The 19,200-nt window shown below is 56.2% G+C and overlaps 1 protein-coding gene across 2 annotated transcripts in view; it reads left to right on the plus strand.

Annotated features, from left to right (window-relative positions):
• Window positions 1-17,999, plus strand: part of Mark4 (microtubule affinity regulating kinase 4) — a 30,204-nt gene extending 12,205 nt beyond the window's left edge. Inside the window, exons 8-18 of one of the 2 annotated variants that reach the window (XM_040734300.1) lie at window positions 1,173-1,409; window positions 6,192-6,311; window positions 6,595-6,694; window positions 7,862-7,971; window positions 8,068-8,227; window positions 10,096-10,313; window positions 12,053-12,156; window positions 13,853-14,131; window positions 14,276-14,355; window positions 15,436-15,480; window positions 16,785-16,996. In XM_040734300.1, the coding sequence (XP_040590234.1) occupies window positions 1,173-1,409; window positions 6,192-6,311; window positions 6,595-6,694; window positions 7,862-7,971; window positions 8,068-8,227; window positions 10,096-10,313; window positions 12,053-12,156; window positions 13,853-14,131; window positions 14,276-14,355; window positions 15,436-15,480; window positions 16,785-16,849 (1,518 nt within the window). In that variant the 3' untranslated portion in view covers window positions 16,850-16,996. Of the gene's footprint in view, window positions 1-1,172; window positions 1,410-6,191; window positions 6,312-6,594; window positions 6,695-7,861; window positions 7,972-8,067; window positions 8,228-10,095; window positions 10,314-12,052; window positions 12,157-13,852; window positions 14,132-14,275; window positions 14,356-15,435; window positions 15,481-16,784 lie in introns of both variants that reach the window. The other variant, XM_040734299.1, reaches the window with a different exon arrangement.
• The last annotated feature ends 1,201 nt before the right edge of the window (window positions 18,000-19,200 follow it).

Consider the following 19,200-nt stretch of genomic DNA (forward strand, 5'->3'; position numbering starts at 1 on the left):
GCACCTACTGTGTGCCGGGCTGGAGGAAAAGGGCTTTAAAGGCAGACTCTGCCTGAGGAGCAGAGTTGTCCCGTCGTCTTTAGGAGCCCTGGGGACGGTCCCCAGGTGGTTTCGGTGGGTAAGAGGTACCTGGCTGTTCCCACCCGCCAACCGGGTGTCCCACCCGCGGGCACCCACATGGCGGAAGAGAGCAAACTGACTTCATAGTTAGCCTTTGACCTCCACGGGCCGTGTGCGCCTCCCTGTCACACGTAACTAATAATAACAACAACGGAAGCCCTGGGGCTGGCTCCGTGGGGTTCATACCTGCAACCCCAGAGTTTGGGAAGTAGACACATGAAGATCGGGAGTTCAAGGCCAAGGGCTATGAAAATAGTTCGCAATAGAGTACTACTTTGTTTGACACTTGCAAGGTCCTGGCTTCATTCTCAACCCATTCTCAACTGGGGGGGGGGCGGACGATGACGGTTTAAGGCCAGCCTCAGCTACATTGTCTTAAAAATAGCAGCAGCAGCAGCAACAAAGAAAGCTGGGGAAGTTGGGTGTGGCTGGTGTGGCCTGTAATTCCAGCTGTCGGGAGGACGGCCACAGGCTTGAAGACAGTCTGGGCTAAAAATGCAAGCCTCACGCCAGCTTCAAGCCTGTGTGTGGTCTCAGCACGTGGGAGGATAGCCTGGGCTGTGCGCTGAGATCAAAGCCGCCTGGAGCCACACAGAGCCTGTCTCAACAAAAAGAAAAGGAAGCCTGGTTTCCGAGACATGAAGCCCACTGCAGGATGGCTGTGGAAACTTCTGGATACAGGCTGGCACTTGGCCATCTCTGGCGGCTTGGATGATAGGGAGAATTAACCTGGAGGCTGGGCGCCACCTAGTGAAGGAGACTGGAATTGGCCAGAGTGGTTTCCCAGGGCCTGCTGGCCGTCAGAACTAAGGTGAAGGCTGGGCTGTGGCGCCTCCGATGTCGGCACAGAAAAGGTCACCAGGCTGCGGGCGTGGCTCACTCTGAAGAGCGCAAGTCTGGCATGCACAGGGCCCCGGGCCCTGCTGCCAAGTCCTCATAAACTAACTTGGTGTGGCGGCGCTCGCCCGTAATCGCAGCGCTGGGGAGGCAGAGGCAGGAGGATGGCGAGCTGGGTCACCCAGGCTCCATGGTGAGCCCCCCTCTCCTCTCAGGCAGAGAACCTGCTGCTGGATGCGGAGGCTAACATCAAGATCGCCGACTTCGGCTTCAGCAATGAGTTCACACTGGGCTCGAAGCTGGACACCTTCTGTGGGAGCCCCCCATACGCCGCCCCAGAGCTGTTCCAGGGCAAGAAGTACGACGGGCCAGAGGTGGACATCTGGAGTCTCGGCGTCATCCTGTACACGCTGGTCAGCGGCTCCCTGCCCTTCGATGGCCACAATCTCAAGGTGCCAGGCGCAGGCGGGCAGGGGCGGGCGGGCAGGGCGGGCAGGAGCAGGCGGGCCGAGGGTGACTCGGGCGCCCACTGCAGGGAGGACGGCCCGTGGGACCAGTGATACGGCCCCAGCTGTGAGTGCACATCTGGTGGATTTGGGTTCCAGGCTTGGCCCGCTGGGGGGGGGTTGTTAATGGGTCGTGCCCCATTTTCAGGTCTACTGTGCGTAAGAGGCAGAAGCATGGGGGGGGGTGAGCTTCTGTAAGAGTGACAGAAGGCAGGGCAGAGATTCGTTTCTGTGCAATGCCCACAACAGGGAAATCCACAGAAAGCAGCAGCAGACTCGGATGGGAGGGGAAACCGGCCAAAGGGTGGAACTGAGGGCGAGGTACTCCACCACTGGGCCACACCCCAGCCCCTCACTGGGGGATTCTAGGCAGGGGCTCTACCACTGAGCCACGCCCCAGCCCCTCACTGGGGGATTCTAGGCAGGGGCTCCACCACTGGGCCACACCCCCAGCCTTCATAGCACATTTTTTTTAATGATAAAAAACTATTTTAATATTAATTATGGTGATGGTTGTCCTCACCAGACACACTGAAATTCCTCAGAGTTGTGCTTTTACAAGTTGTTTTTGTTCAAATGCTACATACAATGGAGCATGCCCGTCATTCTAGCACTGAAGAGGCTGAGGCAGGGGGATGGCAAATGCAAGGTCAGCTTGGGCATCTTAGGGACCCACAGTCTCAACAGAGGTCAGGGGAAGCTGGGCTATGACCGGGTGTTCAGGAAGCCCTGGGTTCCACCCTCAGCACCGCAGAAAAACAAAAGGCACAGAAAGATTCCATCCAAATCTAGTGGACATTTCTACAGTGGCTCAAGGCAGAGAACAAAGGAATGAGCTAAACAGAAATTTTTTATCAGTTGCCGCCCGGTGCTAGGGAGGAACACAGAGCCCAGATAATTGGGAGTTACTGCAAGTGTGGGGCGTGTGTCATCGGGTTGATTTGAAGGTGGGTTTTTTTGTTGTTGTTGTTGTTTTATTTTTTCCTTTGAAGTGTCTGCTTTGAGACATTGCCAATGCACAGAGAAGTTGCAAGGACAGAATAGAGACACCCAGTACTTTCCAGGAGGTCCACCCTGGCTGACCTCCAGCCCTGGAACCGCCTGTGTCACTGCATACGCACGTAGCCGTGTCGTTATTGATGGCACACTGGACAGTTCTTTGTAGACACGGTGTCCCACTGTCTTTACGGGCTGAGGTGGTTATCTCCTGAGACTTGGGACATTTTCCTGTGGCTGATCCCACACAGGAAGTGCAGCATTGAAACAGTGATGGCCTCCACCCCACAGGCAGAAGTTAGACATCATTTGTCTAAGGAATATTGAACCACGCCCCCAGGCCCTAACTGTGGGATTGTAGACAGGGGCTCTACCGCTGAGCCACACCCTCAGCCCCTCACTGGGGGATCTAGGCAGGGGCTCTACCACTGAGTCACACCCCCAGCCCCTCACTGGGGGATTCTAGGCAGGGGCTCTACTTCTGTGCCACGCTCCGAGACCCTTACCGGGGCACTCATTGATTTGACCTGTGGCTAGCTTAAGGTCAGTTATTTTCAGAGTGTCCCTCAGTCTGGATGTCTCTTGTCCCCTGGCGAGTAGTTGAGGAATTCCTCAGCAGCTCCTGGTGCCGGGGAGGACTGGCCACCTCAGGAGAGCATGTAATGAGCAGGAAATGCCTTTAATCTTCGTCCCAGGGTGAAGGACTAAGCCCTTTGACCCTCAGTCAGCCCCGCCCATTGTCCAAGACTCCCCTCTCCTGCTGGCTGATGCAACGCTGAAGCACTTGGGGTGTCCCGGAGCACAGAGAGAGGGCCTGTTGTGGGGTTGTCTTTGCAAGTTCAGATACGGAGCGGACACATTTCCAAAGACTCAGGCTAATAGCTCAGCTGCCCCAGGCCCTTGTTCTAGTTCTACCAAGTGCAGCGAGGCCGTGTTCCTTTATTTATTTACGGATTTGTTTGCTCACTATTTGCATGTATGTGTGTGTGTGCGTGCGCGTGCGTGGTTGTTTGTTTATATGTACGCGTGCGTGTGTTTGCTCACGTTTGTGTGGGTGCCCACAGAAGCCAGGAGAAAGTGTTGCATCCCCTGGAACTAGAACCACCAAAGGAAGGGTGCGAGCTGCCCGATGTGGGTGCTGGGAGCCGAACTTCGATCCTTTGCAAAAGCAGTGACCACCGCCATCGGCCGCTGACCCCATTCCTCCCACCCTGTGTCGCCTTGTGTGTGTGGGTGCTGGGGAGGCCGCTGCTAGGGACCCATCTCCGTCCTCTCCCATATCGCCCCGTGAGGCTGTGTCTTAGTAACACTCAGCTCTGTGATGTGGCTGCACCCGCTGGCCCACTTGCTCTGGTGAACCCTCTCTGTCTTCAGGCCGGGGTGTACGGGCGTCGGCCACGCCCGACTGGAATGTCGGAGTTTAGGGATCTGAATCCCTGTCCTCATACACACTTGACAAGCTCTCGGCCAAGTCTGGGGGGATATTAACAGCGTCCCCATGCTGGACCATGGAGGCACACTCCTTTAATCCCAGCACTTTGGAGGCAGAGGCAGGAGGATCTCTGTGAGTTCAAGGTCAGCCTGGTCTATTAGCAAAAGTTCCAGGACAGCCAGGATTGCACAGAAAAACCCTGTCTAAAAAAACTAAACTAAACTAAACTAAAGAAAAAGTGTCCCCTCGAGGGCTGGAGAGGTGGCCCAGAAGCTAAGAGCATTTGCTACTATTCTGGAGGATCTGTGTTCCATTCCAAGGGGATCTCATGCACTCTTCTGCCCAGATAAACACATATACACACAAATATGTGTAACTTTAATAAATCATTTATAAGAGGGGCGGTAGTATTGCACGCCTTTAATTCCAGCACTCAGGAGGCAGAGGCAGGTGGATCTCTGTGAGTTCGAGGCCAGCCTGGTCTACAGAGTGAGTTCCAGGACAGCCTCCAAATATGCAGACAGAGAATCCTTATCTCAAGAAAAAAAAAACAACAAAAACTTCATTTTTAAAAGAGTATCCATTTGAATGAGGAATGGTGGCAATGCACTTTGGGGGGGCTGAGGCAGGAGGATTGTGAGTTCATGACTAGCCCCATTTAGAGAACATGATTCCTTCTCCCAAGCCCCAAAATAAATAAATATATGAAGATTGCCACTGAAGCAGTACGGCTATTTGGGAAGCAGACTCTAGGTGAGGGACAGTGGCAGGGTCCCCTCCCGTTGTAAACCTGGTCTTTACACACTGTTCACTCTGTCTGAGGATACAGCCTTTCTGGACAGAGTGATGTGTAACTCACGGGGAGCCCTAAATTCATCCTCACCTTTGTATAAATGGAGTGTGGTGGCCCATTCCTGTAACCCCAGCACTCCAAAGACAGGCAAGATGATCAAGAATTCAGGGTCATCCTTAGCTATACAACATGTTTGGGGCCAGCCTGGGCTACATGAGATTGTGTCTCAAAGTTCTGAAGGGGGAAAAAAATTAGACTGTTAAACTTCAGAAGTCTGGCCGGGCGTTGGTGGTGCACGCCTTTAATCCCAGCACTCGGGAGGCAGAGGCAGGCAGATCTCTGTGAGTTCGAGGCCAGCCTGGTCTACAAAGCGAGTTCCAGAACAGCTTCCAAAGCCACAGAGAAACCCTGTCTCGAAAAACCAAAAAAAAAAAAAAAAAAAAAAAAAGACTTCAGAAGTCTGGGGAGTGTGGCTCAGGTATCTGCCTGTGAAGACTCAAAGCCCTGCACTCTGTCCCCGGCACCGCACAGCCGTAACCGGGGCACGGCGCGGCTCACACCTGTTACCCAGCATTCTCGAGGTGGAAGTAGGCTTGTTCCGTGACACCCTGTCTTGAAGTTGGGGAGGACTTTTTTTTAAGTTGCTGTCTTTAGGGTTGCCCCCATTTCACAGACGAGAAAGTGTGGCCAGGGCAGCGGAACTAAGTTTTCCTCACTCTATTTGGGCTGGAACTTCAGTTGTCTGACAGGTCAGACATGGAGGGGGTGGGAAACAGGCCTGTTTGCAGAGGCAGGGGGGGTAGAGTGAGCCTTGTCTGCAGAGGTGAGGTGTGGGGGGGTGTGAGCCTTGTCTGCAGAGGTGAGGTGTGGGGGGGGTGAGCCTTGTCTGCAGAGGTGAGGTGTGGGGGTTGTGAGCCTTGTCTGCAGAGGTGAGGTGTGGGGGTGTGAGCCTTGTCTGCAGAGGTGAGGTGTGGGGGTATGAGCCTTGTCTGCAGAGGTGAGGTGTGGGGGTGTGAGCCTTGTCTGCAGAGGTGAGGTGTGGGGGTATGAGCCTTGTCTGCAGAGGTGAGGTGTGGGGGTATGAGCCTTGTCTGCAGAGGTGAGGTGTGGGGTGTGAGCCCTGTCTGCAGAGGTGAGGTGTGGGGTGTGAGCCTTGTCTGCAGAGGTGAGGTGGGGTGGCGGGGGTGAACCCCGTCTGCAGAGGTGAGGTGTGGGGCTGTGAGCCTTGTCTGCATAGGTGAGGTGTGGGGGTGTGAGCCTTGTCTGCAGAGGTGAGGTGTGGGGGTGTGAGCCTTGTCTGCAGAGGTGAGGTGGGGGTGTGTGAGCCCTGTCTGCAGAGGTGAGGTGTGGGGGGTGTGAGCCTTGTCTGCAGAGGTGAGGTGTGGGGTGTGAGCCCTGTCTGCAGAGGTGAGGTGGGGGTGTGTGAGCCTTGTCTGCAGAGGTGAGGTGGGGTGGCAGGGGTGAGCCCTGTCTGCAGAGGCTAGCGTGCTCCGTCCTGTCCTCACAGGAGCTACGGGAGCGAGTCCTCAGAGGGAAGTACCGGGTGCCCTTTTACATGTCTACAGACTGCGAGAGCATTCTGCGGAGATTTCTGGTGCTGAACCCCGCCAAACGCTGTACTCTGGAGGTGAGCCCCAGCCCTGTCCCCTCACCCGCTTCATACGTGCAGCCTGCGGGGGGGTGAGCAAGACAGCAGCGCAGAGGCTCCTGGGCGGTCCTGCCATGTCAGTAATTAAGCTAATGAGCTCTCAGGATGATTGCAGGGTGCTGGGGACCCAGACGACGCGGAGGAGGAGGGTGGTGGGGAAGCCTCTGGGTGGGGGGCGGGAGGCTCTGCGGAGTCCCAGTGGCAGATGGGCAGCTCTGTGTCCCGTCTCTGGTCCCTTCTGACCCCGTCCCCTCATCCCCAGCAAATCATGAAGGACAAATGGATTAACATTGGCTATGAGGGGGAGGAGCTGAAGCCATACACGGAGCCCGAAGAGGACTTCGGGGACACCAAAAGAATTGGTGAGAGTCCAGGAAGCAGGTGTCTCAGGCTCAGGAGTGCGGTGCCCCAGAGCCAAGGCTGGCGGTGCCCGCTCTGCCATTGTTAAGTGACTTGCCACGGCTCCCCACTGAGCTACAGCTGAGGGATGGATATCCCTGCACCACATTCCAGCTGTGTGACCCCAAGTGAGGGCTTTCCCTCTCTGTGCTGCTAGTTCCCCATCCAGCGCGTACATGTCAGGGGAGGGCGCTGATCTGCATACTTACTGCATACATACTTACATCAGTGCTTAGCGTGTAGATGCTGCTGCCTGGCACGGTAGGCCTTTGACTATGAAGGTAAGAATACCAAACCACCGGGGCTGGAGAGATGGCTCAGCAACTGAGAGTCCTGGCGGCTCTTCCAGGGGGACCAGTTCTAATTCCCAGCACCCACATCGGTAACTCCTGTCCCAGGGCTCTGATGCCCTTTTCGAGCCTCCTAGGGTACAGGTGTGGGAACAGCATCCACACACACAAAATAAATAAGTCAAAGAATAAATAAAGGATAAGCTACCGACCAGCCCAGCATGGTAGTGTATGCTTTTAATCCAAATACTTGGGGTCATCCTCAACTACGTAACAATCTGAAGGCCCACCTGGGTGACCTGAGATCCTGGATATAAGAGGAAAAAAACAGCAAAAATAAATCTAAGAACCTTGCGTTCCACAGCTGAAGACATGGACCACCATAGGAGCATAGCCACATAGTCAGCTTTTATGATCGCAACTAATAGAAAATGCCACTGTAATACTTTAATGCTAGGGTTGTGGCTCAGTGGTAGAGCCCCTGCCTAGAATCCCCCAGTGAGGGGCTGGGGGCGTGGCTCAGTGATAGAGCCCCTCTGTTTTGATGCTATCGGTGTGTCCTTGGGGGTGGAACTTTTGGATTTGTCAGAACTTGGTGGTGTGCATGTGTTGGCCTAACCTTGTGTCTTTGTGGTTTGAACGATGTTGGGCCTGGGTCACGCACCTACTCTGGGTAGCAGCGGCCAGGGGTTAACAGGCTGGTTCCATTAAGGAAGGGAACTCTTCCAAACAAACCTCATATGCCACTGGCAGGAGAAGAGTAGACATTGTGAGCCATAGGAGGGGTGGAAGGGGCCGCCCGGGGAAGGAGACTGACCCTTCTCTCCATCCATCTCCCAGAGGTAATGGTGGGTATGGGCTACACACGGGAAGAAATCAAAGAGGCCTTGACCAACCAGAAGTACAACGAGGTGACCGCCACCTACCTCCTGCTGGGCAGGAAGACTGAGGTCAGAGGTCGCGGGGCCTCAGGCCTGGGGTGGAGGGACTCGGGGGCCGGCAGCACGGGCAGGGCGCTGAGGGGCCTTTCGTGTTTTCTCTTGCAGGAGGGTGGGGACCGGGGTGCCCCAGGGCTGGCCCTGGCACGGGTGCGGGCGCCCAGCGACACCACCAACGGGACGAGCTCCAGCAAAAGCAGCAGCCACGGCAAAGGGCAGCGGGCGGCTTCCTCCACGTACCACCGGCAGCGCCGGCACAGTGACTTCTGTGAGTGCCCGCCCCGCCCCGCCCCGCCCCGGGGTTCTAGCCCCGCCCTGCCCGGGAGCCTAGCCCCGCCCCTGGGGTCTAGCCCCATCTTGCCCCGCCCCTGGGGTCTAGCCCCGCCCTGCCCGGGAGTCTAGCCCCGCCCCTGGGGTCTAGCCCCACCTTGGCTGGCAGAAGCCAGGGAGAAAGCTTTTGTAGGAGTTTCGATCTCACTAGATGATCCAGGTCAGCCTCAAATCCACCATCCTCCTGCCTCAGCCTTCCAGGCACCCGGCTTGAGAGGGAAGGGCTGCTAAGTGCCATGCTGGTGCTGGGAATCGTACCTGGGTCCCCTGAGCCAGATCTTTAGAACCAGGGCAGCTTGTGCACCTGAGATCCCGTCTCTAGGGAAGTATTCGGACCCCAAGCCTTCCTTGCAGTCTCTGTTTTTTCTCGCCTTATCCTTTCCTTGTCCTCTCGGGCCTCTCCCGAACCTCTCACAGCTCACTGTTAGGATGGTCCAAATGGTAGCGAGACTCCTTAGTCAGAGATGGAACTTTAATAGAATCTGGTTAGGGGGCTCGAGAGCTGGCTCGGATGTTCAGAGCACTGGCTGCTCTTCCAGAGGTCCTGAGTTCAATTCCCAGCAAACACATGGCAGCTCACAGCCATCTGTAATGAGATCTGGCGCCCTCTTCTGGCCTGCAGCATGCATGGAGGCAGAACACTGTATACATAATAAATAAATCTGTTTTTCTTTTCAAGAAAGGGTTTCTTTGTGAAACAGTCCTAGCTGTCCTGGAACTCGCTCAGTAGACCAGGCCGGCCTCTGCCTCGAGTGCTGGGATTAAGGGTGTGTGTCACCACTGCTGGATCATAAATAAGTCTTTAAAAAAGAAAAGAGTCTAGTTAGGAGCGGGCTCTGTAGCGGGATCTCAGGACACCTTGCCCAGTGTGGCTGCGGGGAACCTGCCCTCCTGTCCCCACGCCAATGTGGGGCGTGGCCCTCCACAGAGGTCTGAAACTTACCTTCTTTACCGTTCCTATGAGAAAACGGCCTGGAGAAAGCAGTTGAAGAAGAAAGGGTTTGGTTAGCTCAGGGTTGCCGTCTGTCGTCATGGTGGGGAGGTCACAGCCGTAGGAGCTGGTGGTGATGCCATAGTCAGGAGTGCAGAGCAGCGAATGAATGCCTGGGCAGGTGTTAGTGCTGGGCACGCTTTCTCCATGGTCACAGCCTAAAGACTACTGCCCCCCCTCGTGGGCGGGGCTTCCCACCCCGTTAACACAATGAGGCCCTCTCCCTCCCTCTCCCCCCTCTTTCTGTCTCTTTCCCTCTCTCTCTCTCTCTCTCTCTCTGTCTCTGTCTCTCTCCCTCTCACACACACACACACACCGACACTTCCACAGGAAGCTAATCTACACTGCTCCTTGCTGAACTCCCCAAGTGGATCTAAGGGAGTAACCATCACTGTTGCTAAAATTATCTTTTTTGAAATAAGGTCTAGCCTGGAGCTCTCTATGTATACCAGATTGACCTGAAACTCAGAGATCCATTTGAGACAGACGGTGTCAAAACACTTCACCATTAGAAACTGTAGGCTTTTATCCCGGCCCTCGAGGCAGAGATGAAAAGATCTGTGAGTTCGAGGCCATCCTGGTCTGTAGCGTGAGTTTCAGGACAGCCAGGGCTACACAGAGAAACCCTGTCTTGAAAAAGCAACCCCCGGCACCCAAAAGGAAAAGAAATAAACCGCAGCTGTCATTAAGTGTCCCCAGGTACTGGAGACGCCGCCCCCCAGGGCCCCCTCTCGCGTCTCCGGTGACCTCAGCCGGTGGTGGGATGGCCAGTGGGCCGCATCGCCTGGCCAGGGTCTGACCGGCTCCCCCACCAGGTGGCCCGTCCCCTGCCCCGCTGCACCCGAAGCGCAGCCCAACCAGCACTGGGGAGACGGAGCTCAAAGAGGAGCGACTGCCAGGCCGGAAGGCGAGCTGCAGCGCGGCCGGGAGCGGGAGCCGAGGGCTGCCCCCCTCCAGCCCGATGGTCAGCAGTGCCCACAACCCCAACAAGGCAGAGATCCCCGAGCGACGGAAGGACAGCGCGAGCACTCCTGTGAGTGGCGGGCCGGAGGGGAGGGATGCGGGCCCCGCCTCGACCCCCACTGCTGAGCCCTCAGCCCCTCCCAGAGCCCCACCCCCATCCGCCAAGCCGGGCACCGTGCGTGCCTGTAATCCCAGCACGCAGGAGCCCGATGCAGAAGAATGTGGGTTTCAGGCCAGCATGGGATAGCATGTCTCAGAAAGAGGGGGGAAATGTAAATACAAAAAACAAATGAGAGAATTGGAATTTTTTGTTAGCTCCGGGCAGAGCACATCCCTGCAGTACCAAAATAGGCCAGAAGAGGGCGTCTGACGCCACCATCTCTCCGCATCCCCCAATCCTCTCCCCAGCCCCCGCCACATATCCCGGAGCAGCAAATGTCCTTAACCACTAAGCCACCTCTCCAACCCCTGCAATTCCAGCTTCAGGCAAGCTTTAGAAAGGGGTACTGGATGGTAAGGCTGGTCTGCAGCAGGCTGGAGAGCCCCTGCAGTGTGCCTGCTGCTGGAGGCGGGGCGGGGCAGGGCCTGAGCTGGCACTGACAGCCGCCCTGGGAACCACACCAGGAGAGATCTGCAGGAGCATGTCGGGGTGCAGTAAGAGGACTGTTCTGTCCGGGCGGTGGTGGCGCACGCCTTTAATCCCAGCACTGGAGGCAGAGGCAGGCGGATCTCTGTGAGTTCGAGACCAGCCTGGTCTACAGAGCGAGTTCCAGGACAGCCTCCAAAGCCACAGAGGAACCCTGTCTCTAAACCGCCCCCCAAAAGACAGAGGACTGTTTTGGGCAGTTGGCAAGCCCATGGGAGTCCTGGGGAAGGAAGTTGTGAGGACTAGAAGCTTAGTTCAGCATGTGCAGGTGAGCTGTGCACACCGGAGTGGAGGCGGGAGGACCAGATGTCTTCTCAGCTCTGCAGTAGTGAGTTCAAGCCCAGCCTGGGATGTATGAGCCCGTCTCACACAAAGGAGACTGGAGAGGAGGCTCCTGGTTAGGAGCACAGGCTGCTCTTTCAGAGGCCCTGGGTTGGAGTCCCAGCACTCACCTGGTGGCTCACAATCATCTGTAACTCCAGTTGCCCGGGGATCTGGTGCCCTCTTCTGTCTCCTTGAGGGCACTGCATGCAGGGGTGTACAGACCTGCAGGCGAAACACTAGCACACAAAAAATAAAAATAAATCAGTTGGGCCTGGTGGTGTTGGTACACGCCCTTACACCCACCCCTGGATAGGCAGACGCAGGCGGATCTCTGAGTTCAAGGCCAGTCTGGTCTGCAGAGTGAGTCCTAGGAGACCAGGGCTGCCCAGAGAAACCCTGTCTCAAACAAAAGCGACAACAAAAAGTCTTTAAAACAGAAAAATAAGGCTGGAAAGATGACTCAGTGGTTAAGAGCACTGACTGCTCTTTCCGAGACACTGGGTTCGATTCCCAGCATTTACATGGTGACTAGCAGCTGTCCGTAACTCCAGTCCCACGAGATCCAGTGCCCTCTCTGGCCTCTTTGGCACCAGGCGCACGCGGAGGCCAAACACCTGTGCTCATGAGCTAATAAAAGTAAATCTTTGGAGGAAAAAGAAAAGTGCCTTGCGGCAGGATACGGCCAGGTGAAGGAGGCCGGGGTGTGGGGAGGAGGCCGGGGTGTGAGGAGGCCGGGATGTCTCCTAGCCTCTCCCTCCTGGTCTCCTAACCTGTCTCTCCTGGTCTCCTAACCTCTCCCTCCTGGTCTCCTAATCTCTCCCCCTGGCGTGTCTCCACAGAACAACCTTCCCCCCAGCATGATGACCCGCAGAAACACCTACGTGTGCACAGAGCGACCGGGGGCTGAGCGCCCGTCCTTGTTGCCAAATGGCAAAGAAAACAGGTGTGCCGGGGGGGGGGGGCGGGTGAGCAACCCCCAACCCTGCGTGTACACATTGATCAGAGAGGGCACGGCAGTGTGGCTATGCCCAGCAGAGTGCTCCTACTTGGTAACCAGTCCTCAGGGCTGAGAGTGTAGGCTGTGCTGTCCTCCACCCAGGAGCCCGGGAAGCGAGTTTGAATAGGAAGTGAGTGCGTGCGCACGCACACACACACACACACACACACACACACACACCACCCACGAGCCCGGGAAGCGAGTTTGAATAGGAAGTGAGTGCGTGCGCACGCACACACACACACACACACACACACACACCACCCACGAGCCCGGGAAGCGAGTTTGAATAGGAAGTGAGTGCGTGCGCACGCACGCACACACACACACACACACACACACACACACACACACACACACAGCATGGAGCCAAGCACCTGTAAGGATGAAGGAGAGAATCAGACTTTGCGGTCAGCCCTGGCTACATAGCTGATGCACAGTCTAGTCCGAGCTACATGAAATCCTGTTTTGTTTCGTGTTTTAAATGAGTGCTGGGAAGTAGCTGAGGTGGGTAATGCCTGCCTGCCCTGCCTAAAACCTTGAATCTGACGCCTGTCCTATGCCAGGGGAGGGCCACACGCTTGTAACTCCAGCTCTGGGAAGGTGAAGGCAGGAGCGTCGGAACTTGAAGGCCAGCCTAGCTCTGTGAGACCCTGTCTCAACATAAGAAGAGGGGCTGGAGAGATGGCCAGGGGTCAAGAGAAGCAGGCTGCTCTTGCAGAGGACCCGGTTTAACGGTAGCATCCATGGGTGGCTCACAACCCTCTGTAACTGCGGTTCTAGGACATACAGTGCCACCTCCCGGTCCCTGCAAGCACCAGGTCCGTGGTAGCAAAGGCATACGTGCAGGCAAGACACCCATGCACATTAAAGAAAAAAAAATCTGAAAAAAAAAAAACTTTGAGCCGGGCGTTGGTGGCGCACGCCTTTAATCCCAGCACTTGGGAGGCAGAGACAGGCGGATCTCTGTGAGTTCGAGGCCAGCCTGGTCTACAGAGCGAGTTCCAGGACAGCCTCCAAAGCCACAGAGAAACCCTGTCTCGGGAAAAAAAAAACTTTTTTGAAGGAAAGAGGAAAAAAGAGGGAGCATGAGTGGATCCCACCTAGAGCAGACATAACTCCGCCTGCCAGGCGTGGGCACATTATCAGCCAGTACCCAGTGCATTCTGGGACAGAGCTACGAGTTCGTGCGTGTTCTGATTATGACTGCTCAGCTTTGCTTAACGGGGACATTGCAAGTTTCTCTTCTCTAAACGGGGCTGGCTCTAACTGCTCCCAGGATCCATAATTCTTTACGTTTAATGACAAGGAGATTGTTTGGTAGTTACTAAATTAAAAAAAAATATATATATATACTGATAACGGGGGTTCACCCAGCAGCTCTCTGGCTGCCCTGACCGTGTCCAGAACCTGGCTAATTCCTGCATTCTGGGTCGGTCTTAATTCCTCCATTTCGCAGCTGAGAAGAAATGAGGCTTAGAAGCCTCTGAGCTGAGCTTGAGGGTCCCTGGGACCGTACACGTTGGAGGTCTGGTGTTGCAGTCATTGCAAGCTAAGCAGGGTCAGATCGGGTTAGGAGCTGGACGGAGAATGTGGAGGGTGAGTGTGAACCCCACCCTGACTTGTCCTTCTCTGCCCACAGCTCCGGTACCTCGCGGGTGCCCCCTGCCTCCCCCTCCAGTCACAGCCTGGCTCCCCCATCGGGAGAGCGGAGCCGCCTGGCACGCGGCTCCACCATCCGCAGCACGTTCCACGGGGGCCAGGTCCGAGACCGGAGGGCGGGGGCCGGGAGTGGCGGGGGTGTGCAGAATGGACCTCCAGCCTCGCCCACGCTGGCCCATGAGGCCTCACCCCTGCCCTCCGGGCGGCCTCGGCCCACCACCAACCTCTTCACCAAGCTGACCTCCAAACTGACCCGAAGGTGAGCTGCAGCGGAGGTGGGGGGGTCGGTGTGGGCGGGGCCGAGGGGCGGGGCCTAACCGGTCTTCTCTGCTTTGCCTCCTGCCTGTCTGACCTCTCGGTCCCCTGCACCTCCTGTCACTCCTCCCACCCGGTTACCCCGCAGGGTTACCCTCGATCCCTCTAAACGGCAGAACTCTAACCGCTGTGTCTCGGGCGCCTCTCTGCCCCAGGGATCCAAAATCAGTAAGTCCTGCTCTGCTCCGGCTCTAGTCTCTGTGGGTGTGGTTGCCTGTGTGTGTGTGTGTGTGTGTGTGTGTGTGTGTGTGTGTGTGTGTGTGTGTGTGTGTGTGTGTGTGTGAGAGAGAGAGAGAGAGAGAGAGAGAGAGAGAGAGAGAGAGAGAGAGAGAGAGAGAGAGAGAGAGGAGAGAGAGACAGACAGACAGACAGACAGACAGACCTTAGGCGGGGCTGATGACCACAGAAACTACTTCCAAGGGTGGTCACGGGGACTCAGAGGACACTGCCGTGGACGATGCTGTTGAGACATCTGTTGTCGTTCTGTCTCTGTTACCCACAGAGACCTACTGTGTGCCTCCCATGGCTAACAGAATGTGAGGTCTCCCCATGCTGGTAGAGCTGCCCTTCTGATACCCATGAGTTAGTGAGAGAACTGACGGAAAAACGCGTGCAGTCTCAGCACTAGGAAGCCTGGGCAGGAAGATCCCAAGTTCAAGGTTAGCCAGGATACAGAAGAGCACGTCTGAAAATTTCAACAGCAATAGAGCTGACAGGGTGTTTGAGGAAGGGAAGATGGGGCTCAGCTGTAAAATCACTAACCTGAAGTGCCCCCAGTGAGGGGCTGGGGCGTGGCTCAGTGGTAGAGCCCCTGCCTAGAATGCCCCAGTGAGGGGCTGGGGCGTGGCCCAGTGGTAGAGCCCCTGCCTACAATCCCCCTGTGAGGGGCTGGGGCGTGGCTCAGTGGTAGAGAGCTCAGTAAGGAAAGTGCCTGTCACGTGAATACCTGTGTGTCACTGTATGTGTCTGTGACTGTGTGTCTGCACCTGTCTGTGGGTGTGTCTGGGCCTGTCTGTGGGTGTGTCTGCCTGCCCTTTTTCATCTTTCAAATCCTTCGGTATTTCTTCAACCTGCACTAACCATTTACGTGTGGACCCCCTCTGGATGGAAGAGGTCAAATCCACACTGCAGCTCTGCCGGCAGGCGGGAGAGCTGATCCACCGCAGGGGCCGCCTGGAGTCCGGTGGCAGTGGGGGAGGAGGGGTTGCTGATGTCTAGATTTACAAGCTGCCCCACCCTCTCCGCTAGGGTCGCAGACGAACCTGAGAGAATCGGGGGACCTGAGGTCACAAGGTGAGTGTGGTCCCCGCCCTGCCTGCTCGCGTCTCATGCCCTAAAAAGCCGACTTGCTGGAATATTCTGGGGCCCCTCCCCCACCGCGTCCTGTCTCCGTACCTTCCCACAGCTGTCAGTGTTTTGAGTCCCTTTCCACCTGCGGCCCAAGGTCCCTCCAACATCTGCACCTCTTGTTTATTACCCGGATCCTTTATGCGTTGCCTGCAGGATGTAGGCAAATCTAGCCACGCAATAGCTGAGTATCCATGCAGACCCAGTCCGCAAATACTTTTAAAAGTCTATCTCAGTGACTCCTGCTGGGTTCTGCCATTCTAGGACAAAAGAAGCCATAGCCTCTGTGGAAACAAATAGATATCACTGTGTTGTAGTAAAACATTATATCCATGCTGGCTGTAGTCAGGCAGATCTGCCAATCCCAGCACCCTGGAGGCTGAGACAGGGGGAATGCAATTCAAAGCCTGCCAAAGCTACAAAGAGCTCAAGGCCAGCCTTTAGCAAATTAGTAAGATCCTGTCTCAAATATGAGGGTGCCTGGGATGTAGCTTATTGGTAGAGCCCCTGCTTAGAGTCCCCCAGTGAGGGGCTTCAGGTATGGCTCAGTGTTGAGTGCTTACCCAGACTCCTACAACGAGAAAAAAATTAACTCATATAGGTGTATTTCAGTAACCCTTTATTTGCAGAAGCAGGCAGTGTTACACTTTGCTCCACTGTGCTTACTTTGGCACACCACCAGTTCAGAATCCTCCAGGATGTCTCCTTGGCTGGGTGACATGTCTATCTCGAAAGCAATGTCTGCAGCCAGAAGAGTTCAGGGCGCTGACTGACCAGCTTTGGTCATGTGCTCATACCTGGCACATACTTATCGGCCAGAACATTGACTATCCCAGAACAAAGAACAAAGAGGGAACCCCCTACTTTGCTAGAAGTTACCTGTGAGCTGCCAGGGTTGGCATTCCATGACTCTGGAGGCTGAAGCCCAGCATGGGCTACACAGTGAGATCCTGTCTCGAATAAATGAATGAATGAATGATGTATGTGTATATACGCGTAGCCAGGCATGGTAGCACATTCCTTTAATCCCAGAACTCGGGAGGCAGAAGCAGGCAGATCTCCGTGAGTTTCAGGCTAGCCTGGACTACAGAGTGAATTTCACCCTTTTGGCCCACAGATGGGGGTGGGCGCTCTCGCTGCAAGGGAGGCTGGGAAGTACAACCTTGAGCGGCGCCTGTGTCCCTGTGCGGGTGGGAGGGAGACCGTCTGCCCCCTCGTCTGCCCTGTCTGACCCCTCCGTCCCTCCTCAGTTGCCATCTACCTTGGGATAAAGCGGAAACCGCCCCCCGGCTGCTCCGATTCCCCTGGAGTGTGAAGCTGACCAGCTCCCGTCCTCCCGAGGCCCTGATGGCTGCCCTGCGACAGGCCACCGCCGCCGCCCGCTGCCGCTGCCGTCAGCCGCAGCCGTTCCTGCTGGCCTGCCTGCACGGGGGTGCGGGCGGGCCCGAGCCCCTGTCCCATTTCGAAGTAGAGGTGTGCCAGCTGCCCCGGCCCGGCCTCAGGGGTGTCCTCTTCCGCCGAGTGGCAGGCACCGCCCTGGCCTTCCGCACCCTCGTCACCCGCATCTCCAACGACCTCGAACTCTGAGCCACCGCCGCCACAGCCGCCATCACAGCCCGGGTCCCTCCCTCTTTCTCTGGTCCCTTTCACTTCCCCAAGGCGGGAAGAGGACAGAGGAGGGGGTGCCTCGTTCTCGACCTCAGTTTCCCCGTGTTAGATAGGTGGACAGAGGCTGTCGTGGGGACACGTGACATGATAAAATACGGTTCCTCTAGGGCCCCGCCCGGCACCTTGCTCTGCTGCAGGGAGACAGGAGTGAGAAGAGAAAGTGAGGAAATTCTCCCGCTCAGGGAGACAGAACTTGGGGTGCGGGGAGTGGGGGCTCACAGGCAGAAACCTTCCCCTCCCTCCCCTTGACGCTCGCCCTCCCTCCCTGCCCCAGACCGGTGCAGGGCACTTTGTACAAACCCCTGTATATACTCCTGCCCCTCGGCAGAGGTCTCTTGGGGAGCTGCTGCTGTCACCTCCGGTTTTTAAGTTATTGCCTCCCCTCCCCCCGTCAGCTCCTCATCTGCAACCCATCACCCAATAAATAGTAGGAGAGTCCCTCTGGCCCCCAAGCCCCTCCCTGGCCGATCTGGGGTTTTCCTCCCCGGCCCTTGGCCTGCAGGTGAGCCAGGGAGCCGGGGACTTGACCCCAACCTGTGGTTCTGCTTGCTGAGCCTTGGTTATCTCATCCGCAGAATGGGGACAGAGGGGCTGGAGGGTCAAGGATGGCTATGGAAGAGGGCGGAACCCAGCCCAGCCTCCTCCGTGAGGCCCCTGCGTTCTGTCAAACCCTCCTCTTGGCCGCTGGCTCCCTCTGCCGTATTACACTGGACTGGAACCCTCTTCGTATTCAGTAATACATGTACTCAATAAACTCCCAACCACTGGAGCCGACTCACTCGAGGCCCAGTTCCGGACACGAGTGCAGAGCCCATCTGTGGGGGCGGGGCTGGGGGTAACCAGAGCCCTGGGCAGGCCACAGGAAAAGGAGGCCAGTGTGTGTCCGGCTGTAACCCCAGCGTGTGGGTGGTGGGGGCGAGGTAAGGGCCGTGCTGGGGTACCCCACAAAAACGTTTTCACAGCTGGGCGTTGGTGGCGCACGCCTTTAATCCCAGCACTCGGGAGGCAGAGGCAGGCGGATCTCTGTGAGTTCAAGGCCGGGCTGGACCGACAGCCTCCAAAACAGAGAAACCCTGTCTCGTAAAACCAAAAACAAAAAACAAAAACGTTTTCACAGAAACCTGCCAATGAACAGAAGTTGAGCATGCTCTGGTTTTGCCCTGGAGCCCTAAAATTAGTCTTGCCTGTTGTTCCCAACCTAGCCAAAGTAGTGTTTGTCATCTTTTGACACTTGCAAGCATCAGGCTCATCTCATTATGTAGCCCAGGCTGGCCTTTCACTTGCTGATAGTACAGTGTGTGAGGAACAGCCACAGCCCTGCCTTCAGGGACCTGCACCCCAGAAGAGGGCTGGCTAGGGGATTTATTCTTTTCCAAGGGCAGTCGGGAGCCCTGGTGACTGTCAACATGGAGAGAGGCTGGAAGGTGGGGGGTGGGGGTCAGTGGGTAGATACTGACTCAGGAGGCAAAGCAGACGGGACAGACAGACCAAACTTGATAATTCTGTGTCTTCAATAATGACCGTGAGTGGTGGTGGCACACTCCTCTAATCCCAGCCCTCAGGAGGCAGAGGCAGGAGGATCTGTGAGTTTGAGGCCAGCCTGGTCTACAGAGTGAGTTCTGAGGCTACACAGAGAAGCCCTGTCTTGGAAAACCAATAATATGAATAATAGTGGCTGTGAGCAGGGCAGGGAGCTTCTCAAAGGGATGGTTTTGATGGTCTGGCAAGCTGTCTTTGTCACCTACCCTAGCTTTTGGTTTGTCTTCAGGCAGGGTCTCAGACTGATCTCAAACGCCATGTAGCCAAGGCTGGCTTTGAACCCTTGATCCTCCAGCCTCTGCCTTCCAAATTCCAGAATTAGAGGTACAGGCTGGGCTAGCCTCAAACTCACATAGATCTGGCTGCATCTACCTCCTGTCTGCTGGGACCTAGGTGGTGGGTTGCCATGCCTGACAATAATGGACTTGTGTTACCTACCCATCTCAGTTCAAACACATG

This window comes from Mesocricetus auratus, unplaced genomic scaffold, assembly GCF_017639785.1.
Source record: "Mesocricetus auratus isolate SY011 unplaced genomic scaffold, BCM_Maur_2.0 Super-Scaffold_100038, whole genome shotgun sequence".
NCBI classification, from domain to species: Eukaryota; Metazoa; Chordata; class Mammalia; order Rodentia; family Cricetidae; genus Mesocricetus; species Mesocricetus auratus.